Raw genomic sequence first — 20951 nt, 5'->3', positions numbered from 1 at the left:
TTCCCGGCCCTGCCCGCGCTCCCCGCTGTGCTCCGGGAGATGCCGATCCAGCCTTCCCCCGCAGGGCCGGCGGCGGCCGCACAGACCCTGCTCCGGCTGCTTCTCCGTGCTGAGCGAGGTCAGCCGGGACACGGGAATGCGGGAATGAGGGAATGGGGCCGGGGGACGGGGGCCGGGGCTCCCACAGCCGCGTCTGTCCCGCAGGAGTCGCAGTCCATGCCCTGGAATTCCCGGGAGGAGGAGGCGGCTCAGCCGGGCAGGCGGGCACGGAGCGGGAAGGGACCGGAGGTACCGGGGCTGCCCGGGAATGGGGTGGGAATGGAGACTGGCTTGGGATGGGGACGGGACAGGACGGGATGGGGCTGGAATGGGAAAGGGACGGGGTGGGGTGGGAGTGGAATGGGACGGGGTCTGATCGGGGTGGGATGGCATGGGGATGGGATGGGACGGGGTCTGATCGGGATGGGATGCGATGCGATGAGATCTCCCTGTCCCTGTCTCCGTGTGACGCCGCCTCACTCCCGCAGGGCAGAGCCCGAAGGGAAAGCCCGGAGCCGGCCCAGCCCTTCGGGCACGCCGGGCACATCCCGCTGCCGTGACAGGTGACAGCGGAGCCCCGGCAGGAGCCCGGGCCCGGCAGGGACCCGCGGAACCTTGCAGGAGTCACCGAGCAGCCGAGAGCGCGGCGGGAGCGGTGCCGGAGCCTGGGCATGCCGCGGGACACCGGGAGAGCCCCACGGCAGCAGAGAGCTCAGCACCCGCTCCTGCTCTGCGCTGAGCCCCCCGCCCTTCCCACCCCCAAAATGTTCTGGGGCAGCCGCCCCCGCCTTGCCAAGCCCCCAAATAAAGCCGGCACACCGGAGGGAGCGGATGCGTTTGGGGGGACATGCGCAGGGTGGGTGACCCCCGATAGAGCCGCCCCGCGCTGGGCTGGGCTAGGCTGGGTGGCACTGTGGGGACACCGGGGGTCGGAGCCAACCCGTGGGGTGACTGCACAGGGGGACTGCAGGGGGACCCCGGGGCGGTGGGGCTGCGGGACCCTCCAGGGGTGCTGGTCCTGGGGGTCCCTCAGGAATGTCAGTCCAAGGGTATGGGAGGTTCCCCAGAATGCTGGATCACAGGGATGGGAAAATCCCCCAGGAAGGTGGGGGTCCTAGGGAAGGTGGGACTGGAGGACCCCCCAGCAATGCCAGTCCTGGGGGTCCTAAACATGGCTCCCAGTTCAGGGGAATGGCGGATGTCCAAGAATGCTGGATCACAGGGATGGCAAGATTCCCCAGGAATGCTGGTCCCGGAGGAGGTGGGGCTGGAGGACTCCCCCAGCAATGCCAGTCCTGGGGGTCCCGCAGGGCTCCCAGTTCAGGGGAATGGCAGATCTCCGAGAATGCTGGACCACAGGGACTGGGAGCTCCCCCGGGAGTGCTGGATCACAGGGATGGGGAGATCTGCCAGGAATGCTGGATCACAGGGATGGGGAGACCCCCAGGAATGCTGCTCTCAGAGGACGTGGGTCTGGTCCGGGGGTCCCGCAGGACTCCCAGTTCAAGGCCCAGGGAGTGCCCACAGGTCCGGCCTTGGGGGCCCCGGCCTTGGTGACCCTGGGCCCGGCCCCGCCCCCAGCCCTGACCCCGCCCCTTTACCCGACCCCGCCCCTGTTCCGGTCCCGCCCCCTGGCGTGGCCCCGCCCCTCGGCGTGGCCCCGCCCCCGCCCGGCTCTCGCTCCTCCCGGCCGCCAGGGGGCGCCGCTCCCCGCGCGGTGCCGCTCTGGCGGACGGCGCCCTCTGTGGGCCCGGTGGCGGCGCGGGCGCGGGGCCCGAGGCGGCGGTTGCGGCCGCGGCCATGTCCCGCCGGGGGCCCGCACAGGTTAGGGCCCGCCCGGCCCACGGGCCACGGGCCGGCATGCGCGACGGGACACGGGACGGGGCGGGGCGCGGCGGTGCTGACTCAGGGGCGTGCGAGGGTCCCACGGGGGAAGTGGCTCTGGGGGTCAGGGGGGCCCCTCAGGGTGCGGGGAATGGGGGGACAGAGGTGGCACGGGGCGGTCCTTGGGGGTGACAGCCCGGGGCTCTCCGGGAGAGCTGGTTCTGGGGGGTCCCCAGGGGAGGGAGGGGGTGCTGAGGGAGCCCCCAGGGTGCTGGGTCTGGGGCCAGGGGTGTCCCTCTGGGTCCTGGGTGACAGCTCGGGAGGACGGGGCTGCCCCGGGGATATCGGTTCATAGGGGTGAGGGGCTCTCCCAGGGGTGAGGGATCTCCCAGGGGTGAGGGGATCTCACAGGGGTGAGGGGCTCTCCCAGGGGTGAGGGGCTCTCCCAGGCACGTTGCTCCTGCGAGAGGTGGAACTGGGGAGCCCCCCAAAGGTGCTGCTCCGGGGGGCTCCCCTGGGCTGTCCCTTCAGCCTGTGCTCCCTGGGGAGGTGGGGACAGCGGGACGCGGGGGTGGCGGCCAGGCTGTGGCAGATCCCTGCGGAATTGGGGTCTGGGGACATCCCTCGGGGCTACCGGGGGGTCCCAAGCGGGTCCCCGTTGCCTGCCCGTGCTGTGGCCAGGGCGTGGCCGGGCCCTGACCGTGCATCCCCGCAGGTGTCGGGCAGCCTCCGGCGGAGGGCGGCCCCGGGCACGGCCCCGTCGGAGCTGCAGGAGCTGCGGAGCCGCACGGAGCGCGCCGAGCGGCGGCTGCTGGCCTGCGAGAACCTGGTCGGGGAGCTGGGCAGCGGCCTGGCCGCCCTCAGCACCCTCCTGCAGGGCTACGGGCAGCTGCAGCAGCGCCTGCTCAACCTGGAGAACCTCCTCAAGAACAGGAACTTCTGGATCCTGCGCCTGCCCCCCGCCTCCGGGGGCGAGATCCCCAAGGTAGCAGCAGCGGTGCTTCCCAGGGACCCTGGGACCGTGCGAGGGCTGGGGGCTGAGCTCCTGCGTGCCCCGGGCCAGGCGTGGTTCCAGGGAGTTCCCTGTGATTCCAGGTGCCGCTCACCTTCGATGATATCTCCGTGTATTTCAACGAGCTGGAGTGGGAGAGGCTGGAGCGCTGGCAGAAGGATCTGTACAGGGCCGTGATGAGGGGCAACTATGAGACCTTGGTGTCCCTGGGTAAGGCCTGGGGGGCTGGAGCTCATGGAATCATGGGTTTGGAAGGCTGTGAGGTGGCGAGGCCCTGGCCCAGGTTGCCCACATCCCTGGCAGTGTCCAAAGCCAGGCTGGATGGGGCTTGGAGCAGTCTGGGGTAGTGGGAGGTGTCTCTGACTTCCGCTAGAGGGAAATGTTCCAGCTAAAGCTTTTCCCTCATTTGGGATTTTAGTTCATGTCCTGCTGGTTAAGATCCTCTCTGCTTCAGCTGCCTCTGTGCTTGGGGCCGGACCTTGCCTTGGGGCCAGGGAAGTGTTTGGGGTAGGGGTGAGGTGTTTGTGTCTCCGCCAGGACTGGGGCAGGGGACAAGGGTCGCTGTTGGAATGTGCCAGACTAAAGCCACAGCCAAATCCTAATCAACCCCCCATGCTCTGCCCCACGAGCAGACTACGCCGTGTCCAAGCCCGAGCTCCTGTCCCAGCTGGAGAGGGACGAGGAGTTCTGTTACAAAGAGGGTCAGGAGTCCCCATGGACACAGACTGGGGATGGTCAGGAGCTCCTCCGGGCAGCAGAAGAGAGGAACAAGGCACAGGAGGCTGCAGGAGATGGAAGCCCCGTGGGAGCTGCCCCAGGTGGGTGCCAGGAGGAGGTGGCTGTTCCTGGGGATCTCCCTGAGGAAGGAAGGGCTCTCTCCATGGACTAAAAGCACCCCAGAGCAGCGTGAATCTTCGTTCCAGGAGAAATGGCAGTGCTTGGTGGGATGAATCCCATGGAGAAGAGCAGTCAGAGCCTTGCAGGAGGGTGTGGAGCAGCGGGAAAGGCCTCCTGTAGGACTGGGGCTTCCAGAGGCATTCCTGCCTGCTGTGCAGGGACAGGAAATGGGCTGGGAAATGAGGAACTGGGAGCTGGGGTGGGAGGAGGAGGCTGGAGCTGCTCTGCTTGTCCTGGGGCAACAGAGGAATGTGGGGAGCCCTGGGGTGTGGATTTAGAGTGGGAGGGCTGGGCAGGAAAGTGGGAGGTGCTGGGAAGGGACAGGCAGACCCAGACAGAGCTGGGAGCAGCAGAGATGTGGGAAGAGCTGCGGTTGAGGGCTCTTTCCTGCAGGATTGAGGAGCTGGGGGGGTTAAAGGCACCCCAGGAGAAGCTGGGCAGGTGCTGTCCCGTGGGAACACTCACCTGGAGCACAGCTGGGAGTTTGGGGACAGGCAAAGGGACGCAGAGGGACATCTCCTTTGGGGTTCAGGTTCTGATACTCAGAGCTTCTCTCCTGTGTGGGTCCTGCCCGGGGCCAAGGAGGCAGCTCTGCCACTGGGGTTGGAGGTGTTTGTGTCTCTGCTGGGGCTGGGAGAGGGGACCAGGCTCACCTTGGGAATCTGGCAGGGTAAAGGTGCAGTTAAACCCTAATAAAGCTCCCGTTCTGTGCCCTGGGAACAGACAGTGCCAAGTCCAAGCCCAGCAGCCGGACCTGCATCGAGAGGGATGAAGAGCCCAGCCATGGAAAGGGTCCCGAGCCCTCACGGACACAGAGTGGGGACAGCCAGAAAACCCCACAGATACAGAGTGGGGACAGCCAGAAAACCCCACAGATACAGAGTGGGGACAGCCAGAAAACCCCACGGACACGGAGTGCGAACAGCCAGAAAACACCACAGATACACAATGGGGACAGCCCAAAATCATCAAGGACACGGAGTGGGAACAGCCAGAAAACCCCGCAGACACACAATGGGGACAGCCAGAACCCCTCACAGATACAGAGTGGGGACAGCCCAAAATCTTCATGGACACGAAGTGGGAACAGCCAGAAAACCCCACAAATACAGACTGGGGACAGCCAGAACCCCTCACAGGCAGAGACTGGAGACAGCCCAAAATCCTCATGGACACGGAGTGGGAACAGCCAGAAAACACCACAGATACAGACTGGGGACAGGCCAGAGTCCCCATGGACACGGAGTGGGAACAGCCAGAAAACACCACAAACACAGACTGGGGACAGCCCAGAGTCCCCATGGACACGGAGCGGGAGCAGCCCAAAGTCCCCAAGGACACAGAGTGGGAACAGCCCCAAACCCCCAGAGGCACAGAGTGGGGACAGCCCCAAGTCCCCACTGGCACACAGTGGGGACAGCCAGACACTGCCTCAGACACAGACTGGGGACAGTCAGAACCCCCTGCAGACAGGTGTCCCCAACATTCAGAAGCCCCCACAGACACCAGGAGAGATGGAGCAGCAGGAGGAGGCTTCGGGAGAGGATCCCATGCCCACGGAAGCTGGCCCAGGTGAGTGCCAGGCGTGCCAGGGAGGATGTGCTTCCCCTTCCCAGCTCTCTGGGGCAGAGGTGCATGGCCCTGGTGCTTGCAGAGGCATTGCCAGGGACCCCTGGGATGTTGTCACAGCACAGGGGAAGAAGGTCTGGACACGGTAATGCAGCCTGTGGAGGTGGTGGGGTGAGGCTGCTCTGTGAGCTGGTGGCATGTGGCACCTTGCTGTCCTTCCCTCCCAGCCCTCCCTCTGCTTTTGGTCCATGTGTGGCTTCACCCCAGTTCCTGACACCTTCCAGCCTTTCCACAGAACTGCTGGGGTTGGAAAAGCCCTCTGAGATCACTGGGTCCAACCATCCCCCAGCACTGCCAAGGCCCCACGTCCCTAGGTGCCACATCCACACATCCTGCAGGAGCAGGGACTCCAGCACTGCCTGTTCCAGGGCTGCACAGCCCTTTCCAGAGGGGATTTTCCTGATAGCTGATCCACATCCAGGCTCTTGAGCTGCAGCTTCCTCCAGCTCCTCCACACACTCCCAGCGATCCCTGGTTCATATTGCTGGAGCAGGGCCTGGGAGGTCCCCATGGGTCTTTCAAATGCTGTTCCCTGCAAACAGAGCTCCGCATCCTGATGATGGACGTGATGTCCCTGGGGGACCATCAGCAGGGGACGGTGGCAGAGGAGGACGCGGAGATGGAGGAGGACCCGGCAGAGCCTGACACTGGTGAGTCACCCTGTGCTGGGGACACGGGGCTGGCAAGAGGGTGGCAGCAGCTTCCAGAGCTGATGGGCTTGAAACAGGGAGGGAAAATGAAGCTTCGGGGGTTCCTTTTATTCTTTCCTGCAACATCATGTGGGTTTAGAGGTGGGACCCTTGTGCCACTGGTCCCAATGGCACCCACGGAGGGCTCAGCCTGGGCCACTGTGCCATGGATGGACAACCCTTTTGGGCAAGGAATTTTCCCAATATCCAACCTGAACCTCCCCGGCACAGCCTGAGGCCGTTTCCCCTTGCCCTGTCGCTGTTCGCTGGGAGCACAGCCTGACCCCCCTGGCTGTCCCCTCCTGTCAGGAGCTGTGCAGAGCCACAAGGGCCCCCCTGAGCCTCCTCTTCTCCAGGCTGAGCCCCTGCCCAGCTCCCTCAGCTGCTCCTGGGGCTCCAGACTCTTCCCAGCTCTGTTCCCTTCCCTGGACACACTCCAGCCCCTCAATGTCTTTCTTGTCATGAGGAGCCCAGAGCTGCCCCTGGGACTGGAGGTGCCCCAGCAGTGCCAGCACAGGGAGGGGCCCTGGTCCTGTGTCGCACCAGTGCTGACACCAACACGGAGCCTCTCTGTTCCAGAGGAAGCCTTATCCATGGAAGATGAAACACCATTCGAAGGGGCTTCTCTGGAGGACATCAAGGTGAAGGAAGAGGAGCCCGAGCTGCTGGCGGAGGAATCCACCCCCTCTCCCGGCTCAGAGATCCAGAAGTGTCCCAAAAACGAGCTGGTGAAAGCCAAGATGAAGAAGAAGCCGAACCGGTGCGAGGCCAGCGCGCTCCTGATGGGCAACTGCCGGCGCGGGTACGTGCGGGAATGGTCGCACCCCTGCACGGAGTGCGGGAAGCGCTTCCGCCTCAAGATCAACCTCATCATCCACCAGCGCAGCCACGCCAAGGAGGGGCCCTACGAGTGCCCCGTGTGCGAGATCGGCTTCGGCACCAAGCGGCACCTGGACCTGCACCGCAGCATCCACGTCAAGGACAGAGCCTTCGGCGCCAAGGTCTGGGGCAACGTGCACCCCGAGCTGCGCATCCGCCCGCGCAGGGAGCCGTGCGGCGGCGCCGGCCACGCCGCGGGCACCTGGCCGGGCCAGCCCAAGGAGGAGCCCGACGGAGAGGGCCTGGCCGCCTCGGGGGCCGTGCAGCCGCCCGCCCCCAGGCAGAAGTGCCCCCTGTGCAAGAAGTTCCTGGCCTTCTCCACGTCCATGCGGCGGCACCTGAAGACCCACGCGCGGGACCGGCCCTACTGCTGCAGCTCCTGCAACAAGTGCTTCATGCGCAGCAATCACCTGCTGCGCCACAAGAAGATCCACGAGAGGGCTCTGGCCCAGCCCCCTGCTGCTCTCCCGGCGTCCCTGCAGCACCCGGCTCCCGAGGCCCAGAGGAGCCCTTCCCCAGAGAACGGGAGCCCTGAGGCCGCGAAAGCGAGCCTGCCCAACGTGCTGCTGCTGGGGACAACGCCCCTGGGGCTCCCGGGCAAAGGCTCCCCCCTCCCTGAGTGCATCAGGAAAGCCGTGCAGCCCGTGGTCCAGCTGGGATCCAGGGCCGTGGCTTCAGAGATGACAGAGAAATGACAGATGACAGGCCCTGGGACAGATCTGAGCTGTGCGTGTCCCTGGAAGGAAGCTGTGAGTCTGTTGGGTTTGCACCTGGTGGGACACCAAGGCTGGGAATCTGCTGTGTTTTAGGAGCTTCCTGGGTTGTGGAAAGGATGGGAAGCTTGGAGACCACAACAGAGAGCAAATTGCAGAAGCCTCCAGTGATCCATAATGCTTCACCATTCCACTGACTTGGTCCTGTTGGCTGATACTTGGAATTTTCCCAAGCTGACATTCCTGGGAGATGACCAGGTGAATCCTGGTCAAACAGGAGCAGAACTTTGCCTTTCTTTGATGTTGGAGCTGACCCCTTGCATTCAGAAACACAACTGAAGAGGGCAGGGAGAAGGGAATGGAGCTGGCAGCATTCCCATGCAGCCCTTTGAGACACCAGATGGAGAGTGACATCTCTGAGACCCCACCACGTCCTGGCCACCCTGGGGAAAAGATCAGCCAACAGCCCCTCCAGCAGGCTGGGAACACTGGAGCTTGGCACTGGAAGATCCATAGGACAAACCAAACCCCAATATTCTGTGCTGGCATATTCCATATTCCATATTCCAGGGCAGGTCCATGAGGAAGGCCACAGGCACCCTCAGGACCATCCTGCACGGCTGCAGAGTGATTTTAGGAATACTTGACAGGTCAGCCAGCCCCATGTTGCAGCAGCACCCTGATCCCTGTGGATCTGCATGGAGCAGCCCCTCAGCTCTGGAGGAAACTCCCACTCCCCAACCACAGCTCGTCCCCTTTTGCCCCAAATCCCACCTTAATGAATCCTATGGGAAAACACTTCTGCAGCTACCTCAGTCAGGGAGAGGGGACCTGCCCGGAGGCAGCCAGTGGAAGCCAGGCCTGGCAGTGCCCCAGTGTCCCCTGGAGCCACCAGAGCAGTGTCCATGGCCAGAGCCCCACGTGCTGGGTGTGCACAGGGAGCGCCTCCCGCCCGGGGCCGGCGCCACACGGACACGGTGGAGCAGCTGTTGGGACTCTTGCATTTCATTTTTCAGGTTTTTTTGTTTTGAGCTGTTTGATGTAATTATTTGACATCCTGAGATCTCTGTCCCTCTCTGAGCAGTGAGCACTGGAAGGCTTTTCCCATCTCTCATTCCGAGTCACTCCCAAGGTGTGATGGCGCTGCTGTGGGAAGCTCTGGGAGCTGAGGGGACGCCTGTGCCACATCCAGGTGTGATCCTCAGCCACCTCCTGCTCCACGGGACAGACAGCAGCACCTGAGCTGCTCCACAGGAATACACACAGCATCCCACTGCTCCTCTGGGCTGCTCTCACACTTCCTGCCCCTGGGACTGCAGTGTGGAGCGTTCCCAGCCTGCAGCAGGAGCTGGGAGGGGTGCCAGTGGCTGGTTATCCCTGTTATCCCTGCCCAGCAGAGATCCCAGTGCTCCCCAGCTGATCCCAGGGGCATGGCTGAGCTGGTGTGTCAGTGCTGAAGGCCAGCAGAAGGGCCAGCAGCCCCAGCCTGGCATTTCTAAATCTGCTGTGACCGGGAGCAGTTTCCTGTGACATTCCCGATCCCTTTCTCAGGCTGTGGAATCAATAAAGTATTTGTCTCTATGTGTGGCTGCTTTGGGGGCTGTGCTGGTGCCTGTGGGCACAGAACTGGGATCAGCCAGGACAGCTTTCAGCAGGAGGGGTTTAGGAGTCACTGCCAGCAGCTCCAGAGCCCCCAGGCCACTGGGAGAGTTGTGGAATGCCAGCGTGGAAGGATGAGCAGGGAAGGGCAGGGGATGGAGTGGCCCTGGCCACCATGGGTGGGACACGTCCCTCAGCACTGCCAGGGAGTCCCACAGTGCCCAGAGAATCCTGTGGGGGATTCCTGTGTGACTGCTCCACATTCCCAGCAGGTAGCTCCCCCGATGGCCCCATCCCTGTTGAGTCCGGGATGTCGCCCCCCAGCTGCCCCGGAGCACAACAGGAGACCAGTCAGCTCAGTCTTTTATCTGATTCTCCTCCCGGCTGGTCCGGCCACCCAGCCCCCAGAGCCGTGTGGGGCTATCCATCCGCTGCCCCCAGGCCACTGACCACTCACTCCCAGCCCCCCTCCCTGCACAGCGCTGGAGTTCAAACAACCCCAGTTCCACCGTGGGATCTGACAGAGCCGCTCCTCTGCTGGATCCAGGGGCAGCGGCACCGCCGGGTCAGCTCCACTCACTGACCCTCCTCTGCTGCCTCGGGGCCAGTCCCATCCCACCTGGGCCCTTCTCTGCCGAACAGCACAGCAGGCTCCTGCTCCTGCTCCTCCTCCCGAGACCCAGGTGGTGCCACGAGTCCCACAGCATCAGCACCGCAGGTTCCTGCTCCTCCTCCTCCTCCTCCTCCCGAGACCCAGGTGGTGCCACGAGTCCCACAGCACCGCGCACAAACTCCCGGTGCTGCCACAAGTCCCACGCTGAAGAACCGCTGTCCCTTCCCTTCCCCGTGCCTCTGGCTACCGATTGTCCTGGCTCAGAGCCTCGCAGGGCTCCAGCTCCGGCTCGTGTCCCGGCAAGCTGCCGGCCGGGGAGGCGCTCACGGCGTGCACCTTCTGGTGGTGGTTGAGCGACTGGCGGTGCCGGAAGCTCTTGGTGCAGCCGTGGCACTGGAAGGGGCGCTGCTGCGTGTGCCGCCGCTGGTGCTCCTCCAGCGACGCTTTCTGGGGAAAGCTCTCGGCGCACTCGATGCAGCGGTAGAGCCGCTCCCCGGCGGCGCCGCCCCGAGCCGGCCGGCCCGGCCAAGCGCTGCGGAGCTGCGGGCCGTGGATGCGCTGGTGCTTCTGCAGGTGGTGCTTCTGCACGAAGCCCTTGCCGCAGGCGGGGCAGCGGTACGGCCGCTCGCCGGTGTGGATGCGGTAGTGCTTGTTGAGGTTGGACTTCTCGTTGAAGCTCTTGCCGCAGGCCGGGCACTGGAAGGGCCGCTCGCCCGTGTGCAGGCGCTGGTGCCGCAGCAGCGCGGCGTGGTGCGCCAGGCTCTTCCCGCAGGACGTGCAGATGAAGGAGCCGTTGCTCTTCCTCTCCCGGCTCTGCTGCCGCGCCAGCAGGTTCCGCGTCAGCCGGACGCTCTTCCAGCCCGGCGGCAGCGCCCGGGGATCGTCCTGGGCGCTCTGCTGCTGCTCCCAGCCGGCCTGCGGCGATGCCACCTCGGCCGCGGGGTCCTCTGGCAGCGGCATCCCTTGGGCGAGCGCGAACGGCTGCTCCGTGCCCGCGCCCAGGGCGTGCTCGGCGGGGAACGGCAGCCCCGGCGCGGGGTGAGCCTCCACCGGCACCACCACCGGCTTGAATTCCCCCAGGCAGAATTCCCCCAGGCCCTCCCCGGCCGCCTTGGGCCCCGCCACGCCGTGGCTCTCCCAGGACACCGGCTGCTCCTGGCCGAGGGGAACCTCCTCGTCCAGCCTGACCGCGGGCACCATCGGCAGCGCCAGGAGCTCGGCTCCGTCCTCCTGCGGCTGCTGCTCTTCTGTCTTGATCACGATCATCTCACCTGTGGAGACACCGCATTCCATTCCCGGGAAGGGAAGGCCTCCCGTGCCTGCAGCTCCAGAGTGGGAGCGGGAGCAGAGGTGAGAGGAACTGGCAAAGAACGAAAGGGAGCACGAAGGGATTCCCAGGAGGAGATGAGGTGCAGCTTGTGGGACCTCAGGGACATCTTGGAATCATGGAATTAGGGAGGTTTGCAAAGCCCTCAAAACCAAAACCAAGCACTGCCAAGGCCACCACTGTCCCGTGTCCCCAAGTGCCACATCCCCACAGCTTTTAAATCCTTCCAGGAATGGAGACTCCACCACTGCTCTGGGCATGCTGGACTCAATGACACTATGGACTGACAATACAATCCTCACAAAAAAACCAAACCAGAGGGAATGTGAAGGAAAAGCTGAGGTGCAGAGTCCTCCATCCTGGAAAGAACCCCATCAGGAGTGGCAGAGTTTAAGTGTGTGAATCCAGGGAAAAGGATCAAAGCAAAGCCTCCCCAAAGCAGGAGGGAGCATCCACCCACAGGTACCCAGCTCCAGAGCCACCCTCACTGAGCCTTGCCCTGGGTTTTCCCATTTTCCATCCTTAAGAACGCTGCCCAGTCCGGGCAGGCTGTCAGTGCCCATCCTCAGCCCCCCTCGCTGTCACTCACTGTCACCAAGCTGTCCTGGCCCCGCTCCCTTGTCCGGCAGCCCGGGGCTCCCTGGATCCTCCCTGTCCTCGGCTGGTGGCAGCAGCGCAGCTTTGGAACCATCATCCTCAGAGCCTGGGAAGGAGGGAGCAATGGGATGAACTGCTGACAGTGGGGACCACCCAAAAAGGGCTCCTGGAATTCCAGGACATCTGATCACACAGGCCACTGGCAGCTGAACCAGGCATGGGATTTCTCCTTATCCCAGAAGTGCCTGATGGACACTCAAGCTCTAAAATTTCAGCCCAAAATGAATGAGTACTAAAATGTAGGAATCTCTGCAGCAAATCCCTGCAGGGTGATCCATGTACAGCCCATATTCCAGGATCAACAGTGCAGGAACACTGGCTGCAGGACACGTCACCTGGAATCCCCTCACGTTCCACATGGGGAAGGTTTGGAAGCTGCATCAGCCCGGGGATGACGATGTTTCTGACATGATCTGAGTGATCCTCACCGAGAGGGACCATGGCCTCGTAGCTGCCCTTCCTGGCGATCCCACGGAGCTCCCGGCTGCCCACGCTGCTCCCCAGCTCCTGCTCGGGCAGAGCGGCCTCCTCGCCCTCGCCCGCTGCTGGCACCTGGAAGTACAGGAGGCTCCACCTGGGGGTCCCCACTGAGCCCCTCCCCAGCCCCTGGGGTCCAGAGCTCCCGTGGACAGAGCCATGTCAGGGGGGATGTCCCCAGACATCCCAGCAAGGCTCAGCTGTTCCTCCCAGTATCCATCCTGGCAGCCAGGTGAGCAGTGACCCCTCAGGTGGGAGCAGGACAGTGGCACCATCCCACATCACCCCAGTAGGGCCCTGAAATATGACTGAAACACTTGGGGTGGGTGTTCTGCTCCCCCTCTCCCCTGGGGACAGTGACAAGCACCAAACAAGCCGTGTCCGTCTGGCTCCGTGCAGTTCCTGAGAGCCAATAGCACTTCCCATGGCCACATGGTCACCTGGGGCACTTTCCCACTGCTTTGGGCACATCTCTGTCACCTGTGGCCTGTCCCTGTCACGCTGAGCACATCCCTGAGAGCTGGGACACATCCCTGTCCATCTCTGGCACATTCCCATTAGCTGGCGCTTGTCCCTGTTCGTCACCGCTGGCATGTCCCCGTTATCTGGGGCTTGTCCCCATTACCTACACCACATCCCTGTCACTGAGGGCACATCCCTGTTCCCTGGGACTCATCCCCATTACCACGGGCTCATCTCCATCCCGTTACCCAGAACTTGTCCCTGTCACCGCTGGCATGTCCCCGTCCCTGTGGGCTCAGCCCTTTCCCCATTTCCCGGTGCCCGTTCCTTTCTTCATTCCCCGGGGCTGGTTCCCGTTCCCCGGGTCGCATCCCCGTCCCCCGGGCCCACCGTGTCCCCGTGCGGGCCCGTCCCGGTTCCCTGGGCCCCGACCCCGTCCCGGTACCTGTGTCCGCTCCCGGGCGGTCCCGGAACCGGTCGCGGTGCGGTTTCCCCCGCAGCGGCAGCGGCGGAGCTGGCGCTGGATGCGGCGGAGGCGGCGGGAGTTGTCCCTGAGGAGCGCGGCCAGCCGGGCCCCGCCGGCCCGCACCGTGCGCTCCAGCCCCGCCACGCGCCGCTCCAGCCGCTCCAGCCGCCGCTCCGCCGCCTCCACGCCCCGCTCCAGCCGCCGCTCCGCCACCGCCACCGCCCGCAGCGACAGCTCCGCCGGGGCGGCCCCGCCGGGGCCCGCGCCGGGATCGGGGCCCGCGCCCGGCCAGGCCTCGGGCGCCCGCTCGGGGTCCTGCTGCGGGGGGAAGAGGGCGGTGAGGGGCGGCCGGGCCCGGGGTCCCGCCGGGGCCGCGGGGCTGCCGGTGCCGGGGGGTCCCGCCGGTACCTGAGCGCGGCCCCACTGGGCCATGGCCGCCCCTCACCGCCGCCGCCGCAGCGCCCCCTGCCGGCCCCGCGCCAACCGCGCCGCCCCGCCCGCCGCACCGAGAGACCCCGGCCCGGCCCGGCCCCGCTACAGCCGGTTACAGCCCCAGCCCAGCCCATCGACAGCCCGACCCCACACTATCCCCATCCCCATCCCATCCCAGGATGGGTCAGCCTGGAAGGGACCACTGAAGGGATCACTGTGGCTCATCTGGTCTCGGCTCCCTGCTCGCTCAGGGTTATCCCAGAGCACACGGCACAGGATTGTGTCCAGACCATTCTGGAATATCTCCAGTGAGGGAGGCTCCACACCCTCTCTGGACAGTCTGTTCCAGGGCTCAGTCGCTGCACAGGGTGGAAGCTCTTCCTCCTGTCCAGGTGGAACTTCCTGGGCATCAGTTTCCTGCCTGTTCCTCTTGTCCTGTTGCCAGGTCCCACAGCAAAGAGCCAAGCTTTGTCAGTCCCATCCTATCTCCATTCCCATCCTGGTTTCTATCACATCCACATCCACCCCCATTCCATCCATCCGTCCGTCCGTCCATCCATCCATCCATCCATCCATCCATCCATCCATCCATCCATCCATCCATCCATCCATCATCTCCCCTCTTACCCCCATCCCACCCTACCCCTATTCCATCTTCATCCCATCCATCCCCAGCCCTGCATGAGGATCACAGCTCCAGCCCTCAAATCCCCAGTGCCATTCCCAGAGGTCCATCCAGACCCCCAGTCCCATCCCACCCCATCTCAGACTGGGACTGCAGCCCCCCAGCAGCAGCTGGCACCCCCCACCCAGTGTTCCATTCTCACTCTTCCATCACTCCATCCCACAGATCCCATTCCTGGTGCTGCCCACCCAGCCAGACCCGGCAGGACCCTCCCAGAGCCCCCTCAAGGAATCCACGTGCAGCAGCCTGGTTTCTACAGCATCTATTGGCACTCTCCAGAAAAGGGACCCACTCCCAGCATCCCACCCACCCACCAGGGCTTGGGAACAAGGAGCCCCCTCACATGGGCTGGGCCGGTGCCCCCCGTCCCCACACCAGGGCAGGGGAGCCAGAAAATGTTGTCCATGTTCCAGCCTTCATCTGGACAGGGATAGAGGGGAGAAGGTCTGACAGCGGCCTCCAGTCCCCAGGTCACTTCAAAATCCAGCAGCAGCATTGCATCCCTGGGAGTCATTTCAGTCTAGGTAGCACCATCCTGTTCTCGGGAGGACACCTCAAGGTTCAACAGCAGCAAGGTTCATCACGTATCCCATTCCTGAGAGGACACCTTAATGCCCATCGGCAGCACCATCCCATTCTTCACCTCAAGATAAGACAGCAGCCTCCTATCCTAGGGATCTCAATTTAAAGTCCATCAGCAGCACCCTGTGTCCGGGACGTCACCTCAAAGTCATCAGCAGCATCGTGGGAGGTCACCTCACGTCTCTGGGAGGTCACCTCGAATTTCAGCAGCAGTTTCCCCCACCCCTGTGTGTACACCCTGAGCTCCAACAGCAGCCTCCCATTCCGGGAGGTCACCTCAAGGTCCCACAGCAGGGCCCCATCCCTGGGGGGTCACAGCCTGGCTTCCCACCCCGTCCCCTGCCGCGGGAGCCGCCACAACGGGCCCCGGGTTGGCGCAGGCGAACGGCCGCTCCTGCCGCCTGTGGATCCTCTGGTGGGCCTTGAGGTGGGAGAACCTCTTGAAGGTCTTCTGGCAGATGCCACACTGGTGGGGCCGGACGCCCATGAGCATCCAGTGCTGCCGGACGAAGTCCGAGACCCAGGTGAAGCTGCGGTTGCAGCAGGGACACAGGATGAGGTGGTGGCCCGAGTGCCGGCGCTGGTGCACCGTCAGGAACACCTGGTTGGAGAAGCTCTCCCGGCACTCGGTGCACGTGTACATCACTTTTCCAGGTGGCAGCGAGCACCGGGCAGGGCCGGGCTCCTGCCACACCGTGCCACAGTCCCTGCTCGGGGTTTGTGGCTGCGAGGACGGGCACAGGCTCTGGCTGGGACACTCCTCCGGCTTTGAGGCCTGGCAGGTGCCATTGGCTGCCCAGGTTTGGGGCTGGGATGTTGGGCACTGGGATGATGGGCATGGCCCCTGGCTGGGACATGCCTTTGCATCCAAGGGCTGGCAGGGGCCATTGGGTGCCCAGGCTTGAGGCTGGGATGTTGGGCATGGCATCCCTTGGCTGGGACATCCATTTGCATCCAAAGGCTGGCAGGAGCCATTGGGTGCCCAGGTTTGGGGCTGGGATGTTGGGCACGGCGTCCTGCTGGGACACTCCTCCGGCTTTGAGGCCTGGTACATGCCATTAGCTGGCCAGGTTTGGGGATGGGACGCTGGGAATGGCACCTGGCTGGGACACACCTCCAGCTCCGAGGGCTGGCACGTCCCGTTGGCCGCCCAGGCGCGCAGGTGCCGCCTGATTTTCTTCTTGGACATGAACTTGCGGTCGCAGTGGACGCAGACATAGGGCACCCAGTTGGTGTGGCCACGCTGGTGGATCAGGAGGTTGATCTTCAGCAGGAAGGTTTTCCTGCAGATGGGGCAGGAGTAAAATTCCCGGGCGGAATTTCGCTGCCAGGGCACGGGCCGGCCCACGCAGGAGTCCTTCTCTGGCTCCCCTGGGCTGGGATCTGCCTGTTCTGTCATCTTGTGGACATCTGGTGCCACCTCCTTTCCTGGTTCTTCAGGAATGTCGGCCACCAGATCTTGGCCAGTATTCCATGGATCTTTCATGGCCTCCTCTTCATGACCCTTGTCCTCTTCTTGACCCTTGGAGGGTGTTTTGGGCATTGACAGATTCTCTGCAGCAACCTCCTCCTGTGGCACCTCCATCGGGATCCCCGCTTCAGCATCTCCTGGGAATTTTTATAGAATCCAATCATTTTAAACATGGTTTTAAGGCATGAAAAGCAAAGGGCTTTGCTCCCACCCTCCCTCACTTCCTGCCCTGTTCCCAGCTAGCACAAGTCCCAGCCCCACTCTCCTCTTCCAGCTCAGTCTCTGGACTGTGTAAAAGCCAAGAACAGCCAGAGCTGATCCCCATAGACACCCCAGGACAGTCTGAGGTGGAAACATCACCCAGGGGGACAAGGGACTCTGACAACCACCCCGGGGCTGGTCTGGGCAGGTGCCCCGATGCCATGCCATAACCCAAACAGTTTCAGGGCTGGTAACACGATTTGCTTCCCTTTGCTGGAAGCCCCAAGCCCAGATAGAGGCCCAATAGACCCCCCCAAGCTGCTGGCCCCACCAAGGAGGGCGAAGGGTTCTGCCCCAGTACCTGCTGCAGGGGGAGGACTGTTCTGAGCCACGGCGTCCTGGCAGTGCACGGGCAGCAGGCAGGGAGGGGATCTTGGCTGGCTGAGATCCGCCGGGACAGCAGGGGCTTCCAGAGGGACAGGTGCTGTGAGGGCAAGAGCAGGGAGGAAGGTGGGTAAGGAACAGCCAGGCAGGGCTCCAGGACCCCTCACAGCAGCAGCAGCAGCAGCAGCACAGTTTGCCAGGCACTCACGTGTGCTGCAGTTCTCTGGGACCACTGGGCTACTGCTTTCCTCCATCAGGTTCTCAGTCTCCTCTGCTGGGTTCCCACTTTCTTTTGCTGGGCTCCTGTTACCCTCTGCTGAGCTCCTGTTATCCTCTGCTTGGCTCTTGATTTCCTCTGCTTGGCTCTTGATTTCCTCTGCTTGGCTCTTGATTTCCTCTGCTTGGCTCTTGATTTCCTCTGCTGAGCTCCTGTTTTCCTCTGCCTGGCTCTTGTTTTCCTCTGCTGAGCTCCTGTTTTCCTCTGCTTGGCTCCTGTTTTCCTCTGCTGAGCTCCTGTTTTCCTCTGCTGAGCTCCTGTTTTCCTCTGCTGAGCTCCTGTTTTCCTCTGCTTGGCTCCTGTTATCCTCTGCTTGGCTTCTGTTTTCCTCTGCCTGGCTCTTGTTTTCCTCTGCCTGGCTCTTGTTTTCCTCTGCTGAGCTCCTGTTTTCCTCTGCCACATCCCAGATTTCCTTTATCACGTTCCCTCTTATCTCCACTAGGCCCCAGCTTTCCTCCACCAGGTTCTCACTTTTCTCTGCCACATTCCCGCTTTCCTCTGGCTCCCTGCAGCCCCTGTCCATTGTCTCTGTCTCCAGCAGTGCATCATCGCTGGTGCAGTTCTGTCGGGCTGGCTCTGTGGAGGACAAGGACATTTGGATTCACCAGCAGCCAGTGAAAAATCCCATTCCAGAGGGTGTCAGGATCCCTCACACCCAGCAGCTGATGGGGCAGGGGCTCCAGGCTATCCACATGTCCCAGCAGGTGTTCCCTCACAGCGGACACCTCCCAGTCCTTGTGAGGTGTCCCAGGTTGGAAAAGGCTTGGAGCAACCTGCACTAGTGCAAGGTGTCCCTGCCCATGGCAGGGGCTTGGAAAGAGATGAGCTTTAAGATTCCTCTCAACCCAAACCCAAAATTCTGAGATTCACGGTCCCAGTGAGCAGCCAGAAGCTGGTGGCACAGAAGGAACCCAGTGACACCCACCTACAGCCAGCTCTGGGGACATCTCTTCTGCCTCTGTCTCTGATTCTGGCGGCGTGCTCAGCTCTTCACTTTCCAGCTGCAGTAACAGTTCGGGCTTGGACAGGGCAGAGTCTGGGCAAGAGCAGGACACACATCAGGAACATGATGGGACAGGGACTCTGCACCCACAGCTGGGCAACAGAGCCAGTCCCAACCCCAGAAACTTCATCTGCAACCGCGGCCACGACGGGAGTTATGGACACAGACAGGAAACAGCAGGCAGAGCTGACAGGGAGTATGGAAAGCAGCCTCTGACAGTCCCCTGGGAACAACTGCATGAAAACCCATCCTTGCTCTGGGCCTGCTACAGAATCCCCTGTTCCCCCAGAAATTCACCTTGCAGATAGGAAAATACCCTGAATGATGGGAAGGGAATTGTGAGACTCTTGACTGCATGAGGGCACTGCTGAGGGGCCACCTTGAATCCTGGGGGCAACTCCGGGCCCCTCATGCCAAGGAAGACCTTGAGGGGCTGGAGCATGTCCAGGGAAGGGAACAGAGCACCAGGAGCTGGGGGGTTCAGCCTGGAGAAAAGGAGGCTCAGGGGGGACCTTCTGCCTCTGCACAGCTCCTGACAGGAGGGTGCAGCCAGGAGGGAATCAGGACCTGCTCCCAGGGAACGGGACAAGAGGAAACAGCTTCAAGGGGAGGTTCAGGTTGGATTGTAGGGGAAATTCTCATAGAAAAGGGTGTCCCAGGCAGAGAATTTTGGGGGTGACAACCCAGGGAGATGACAACACCAACAATGGACCTCTTCTCCACAAGGAAAAGACACCAAGCACTTACTACCCTGTCCTTCGACTCCCTGCCATGCTCCAAACGCTGCCGGAGGGGACAGGGGAAAGGGAGGATTATCTGAGAGCTGGAGATTGCAGCAAAAGGCAAAGAGGCAGAGAAAGGACCCCCAGAGAGCTCCCTGGGGCTGCCAAACCGGCGCAAACGCAGCCTACACAGGGACACCAGCATCTCGTAGTTGCCTTCCATGACGCTCCGGTACATTTCCTTCTGTCCCTCGTCCAGGCTTGCCCACTCCTGCCGGCTGAACCGCACTGCCACATCCTCGAACCGCACCGGGACCTGCAGCACCGGCTGGGATGGGGACGGGGCAGCGACCCCGAACAACTCCCAGACCCTCAGACCCCCCCCAGCCCTTCAATAGCTCCCAAACCCCCGTACGGAGTCCCCCTTGTTTATTCCCAGTCTCCTAAACCAGCCTGCTCCCAGCAGCCCACTGGATTCATCCCCACTTTCCCGAAACCCACTGCTGCCCCCTGAGGAGCCACCCGAGCTGCTCCCGGCCAGCCGGGAATCCACTGGATTCCCATCCCGCCTCTGAACCCCCCCGCAGCCCCCTCAGGGGGCTCCCGAACCGCTCCCAGCCCTCCAGAGCCCCACAGGCGACCCCCAGGCTCCCTCCCAGCCACCAACCCTCCTTCCAACAGCCCCAAAAGCGACGCCCAGCCTCCCCTTGAACCTCCCACCAGCCCCTCAGTGCTCCCCCAGCCTCACTGCCAACCTCCGGCCCCACAATGACCCCATAAGCGACTCCCCCATCCCACTCCCAGCCCTCCTCGGTCTCACCCTCAGCCCCACCAGCGAGCCCTGCTCGCTCCCCCGGCTCGCCCATCGCGGCTCTCACCCCGTGGAGCTGCAGGGCGGCGAGGGGCAGCTCCCGCAGCGCCGCCTCCGCCCGCTCCATCCGCCGCTCCAGCGCCTCGAGGCGCGCCGGGAGCTCCGCCATGGCCCCGCGCCGCCGCGGCCGGGGCGGGACCGCGCGGGACGGGACACGCCGCCGGAGGGGCGGCTCCGAGCGCAGCGGGGAGGGTGGGCTGGATGGAGAGGGGGGTGGGATGGGCTGGGAGGGCGGTACCGAGCCCCCGGAGGGGTGGGTTGGTTGGATGGATGGAGAGGGGGGTGGGATGGGCTGGGAGGGCGGTGCCAAGTTCCTGGAGGGATGAATTGGTTGGATGGATGGAGGGAGGGATGGACGGTGGGATGGGTTGGGAGGGCGGCACCGAGCTGCTGGAGGGGTGGGTTGGTTGGTTGGTTGGTTGGTTGGTTGGTTGGTTGGATGGATGGATGGATGGATGGATGGATGGATGGATGGATGGATGGATGGATGGATGGATGGATGGATGGATGGATGGATGGATGGATGGATGGATGGATGGATGGATGGATGGATGGATGGATGGATGGATGGATGGATGGATGGATGGATGGATGGATGGATGGATGGATGGATGGATGGATGGACGGACCGTGGGATGGGTTGGGTTGGGAGGGCGGCACCAAGCTCCTCTAGGGGTGGGTGGGTTGGTTGGATGGATGGAGGGATGGGATGGGCTGGGAGGGCGGCACCGAGCCCCCGGAGGGATGAGTTGGTTGGATGCATTGATGGATGGATGGATGGATGGATGGGCGGTGGGATGGGTTGGGAAGCAGCTGAGTGGCAGCTCCCGGAGGGTCGGGGGTGATGGCACGGGGTGTGGCTGCAGGACGGGCTCTGCTGGGCTCGCTGTTGTTTGCCTGCTTCATCGCTGGCCTGGGTGAAGGGGCCGCTGAGGGCTCAAAGCTGGGAGGAGTGGCTGAGCACCCCGAGGGCTGTGTGGCCCCTCAGAGGGACCTCGGCACATTGGAGTGATGGGCAGAGGGGAAATTTCTAGAATTCA

At 63.3% G+C, this 20951-nt stretch overlaps 3 protein-coding genes across 3 annotated transcripts; 1 reads left to right on the top strand and 2 right to left on the bottom strand.

Annotated features, from left to right (window-relative positions):
* Window positions 1–1827: 1827 nt before the first annotated feature.
* LOC131096797 (zinc finger protein 777-like) lies at window positions 1828–9251 on the top strand. The gene is made up of 7 exons (XM_058045414.1): window positions 1828–1863; window positions 2579–2848; window positions 2959–3085; window positions 3508–3693; window positions 4496–5344; window positions 5944–6051; window positions 6670–9251. The coding sequence occupies exons 1-7, from the start codon at window positions 1840–1842 to the stop codon at window positions 7662–7664; spliced, it is 2559 nt and encodes an 852-aa protein (XP_057901397.1). The 5' UTR covers window positions 1828–1839; the 3' UTR covers window positions 7665–9251.
* Window positions 9252–9653: 402 nt separating this feature from the next.
* LOC131090532 (zinc finger protein GLI4-like) lies at window positions 9654–13715 on the bottom strand. The gene is made up of 4 exons (XM_058035961.1): window positions 13263–13715; window positions 12307–12430; window positions 11811–11924; window positions 9654–11165 (listed from the first exon to the last, which is right to left on the bottom strand). Exons 1-4 carry the CDS (start codon window positions 13713–13715, stop codon window positions 10138–10140), a joined length of 1719 nt encoding a protein of 572 aa, XP_057891944.1. The 3' UTR covers window positions 9654–10137.
* Window positions 13716–14743: 1028 nt separating this feature from the next.
* LOC131090506 (zinc finger protein 777-like) lies at window positions 14744–20020 on the bottom strand. The gene is made up of 6 exons (XM_058035929.1): window positions 19796–20020; window positions 19230–19368; window positions 18241–18351; window positions 17247–17891; window positions 17016–17138; window positions 14744–16590 (listed from the first exon to the last, which is right to left on the bottom strand). Exons 1-6 carry the CDS (start codon window positions 20018–20020, stop codon window positions 15260–15262), a joined length of 2574 nt encoding a protein of 857 aa, XP_057891912.1. The 3' UTR covers window positions 14744–15259.
* Between the last annotated feature and the right edge of the window lie 931 nt (window positions 20021–20951).

The sequence above is a fragment of the Melospiza georgiana genome, chromosome 1, assembly GCF_028018845.1.
Source record: "Melospiza georgiana isolate bMelGeo1 chromosome 1, bMelGeo1.pri, whole genome shotgun sequence".
NCBI lineage: Eukaryota > Metazoa > Chordata > Aves > Passeriformes > Passerellidae > Melospiza > Melospiza georgiana.
The sequence above is the reverse complement of the archived record's forward strand: the minus strand, read 5'-3'. Positions and strand labels throughout refer to the sequence as shown.

What these genes read in the sequence shown, in the direction of transcription:
- LOC131096797 (XM_058045414.1), top strand. Translation starts at nt 1,840, where the DNA reads ATGTCCCGCCGGGGGCCCGCACAG. An exon ending in CCCCGTGGGAGCTGCCCCAG is followed by an intron (nt 3,694 to 4,495) that starts GTGGGTGCCAGG and finishes CCCTGGGAACAG; the next exon opens with ACAGTGCCAAGTCCAAGCCC. An exon ending in CCCGGCAGAGCCTGACACTG is followed by an intron (nt 6,052 to 6,669) that starts GTGAGTCACCCT and finishes TCTCTGTTCCAG; the next exon opens with AGGAAGCCTTATCCATGGAA.
- LOC131090506 (XM_058035929.1), bottom strand. Translation starts at nt 20,020, where the DNA reads ATGGCGGAGCTCCCGGCGCGCCTCGAGGCGCTGGAGCGGCGGATGGAG. An exon ending in GTCCCCAGAGCTGGCTGTAG is followed by an intron (nt 17,892 to 18,240) that starts GTGGGTGTCACT and finishes TGTCCTCCACAG; the next exon opens with AGCCAGCCCGACAGAACTGC. An exon ending in CCCAGAGAACTGCAGCACAC is followed by an intron (nt 17,139 to 17,246) that starts GTGAGTGCCTGG and finishes TTGCCCTCACAG; the next exon opens with CACCTGTCCCTCTGGAAGCC.
- LOC131090532 (XM_058035961.1), bottom strand. Translation starts at nt 13,715, where the DNA reads ATGGCCCAGTGGGGCCGCGCTCAGGTACCGGCGGGACCCCCCGGCACC. An exon ending in CGAGGCCATGGTCCCTCTCG is followed by an intron (nt 11,925 to 12,306) that starts GTGAGGATCACT and finishes CCTCCTTCCCAG; the next exon opens with GCTCTGAGGATGATGGTTCC. An exon ending in GCCAGGACAGCTTGGTGACA is followed by an intron (nt 11,166 to 11,810) that starts GTGAGTGACAGC and finishes GTGTCTCCACAG; the next exon opens with GTGAGATGATCGTGATCAAG.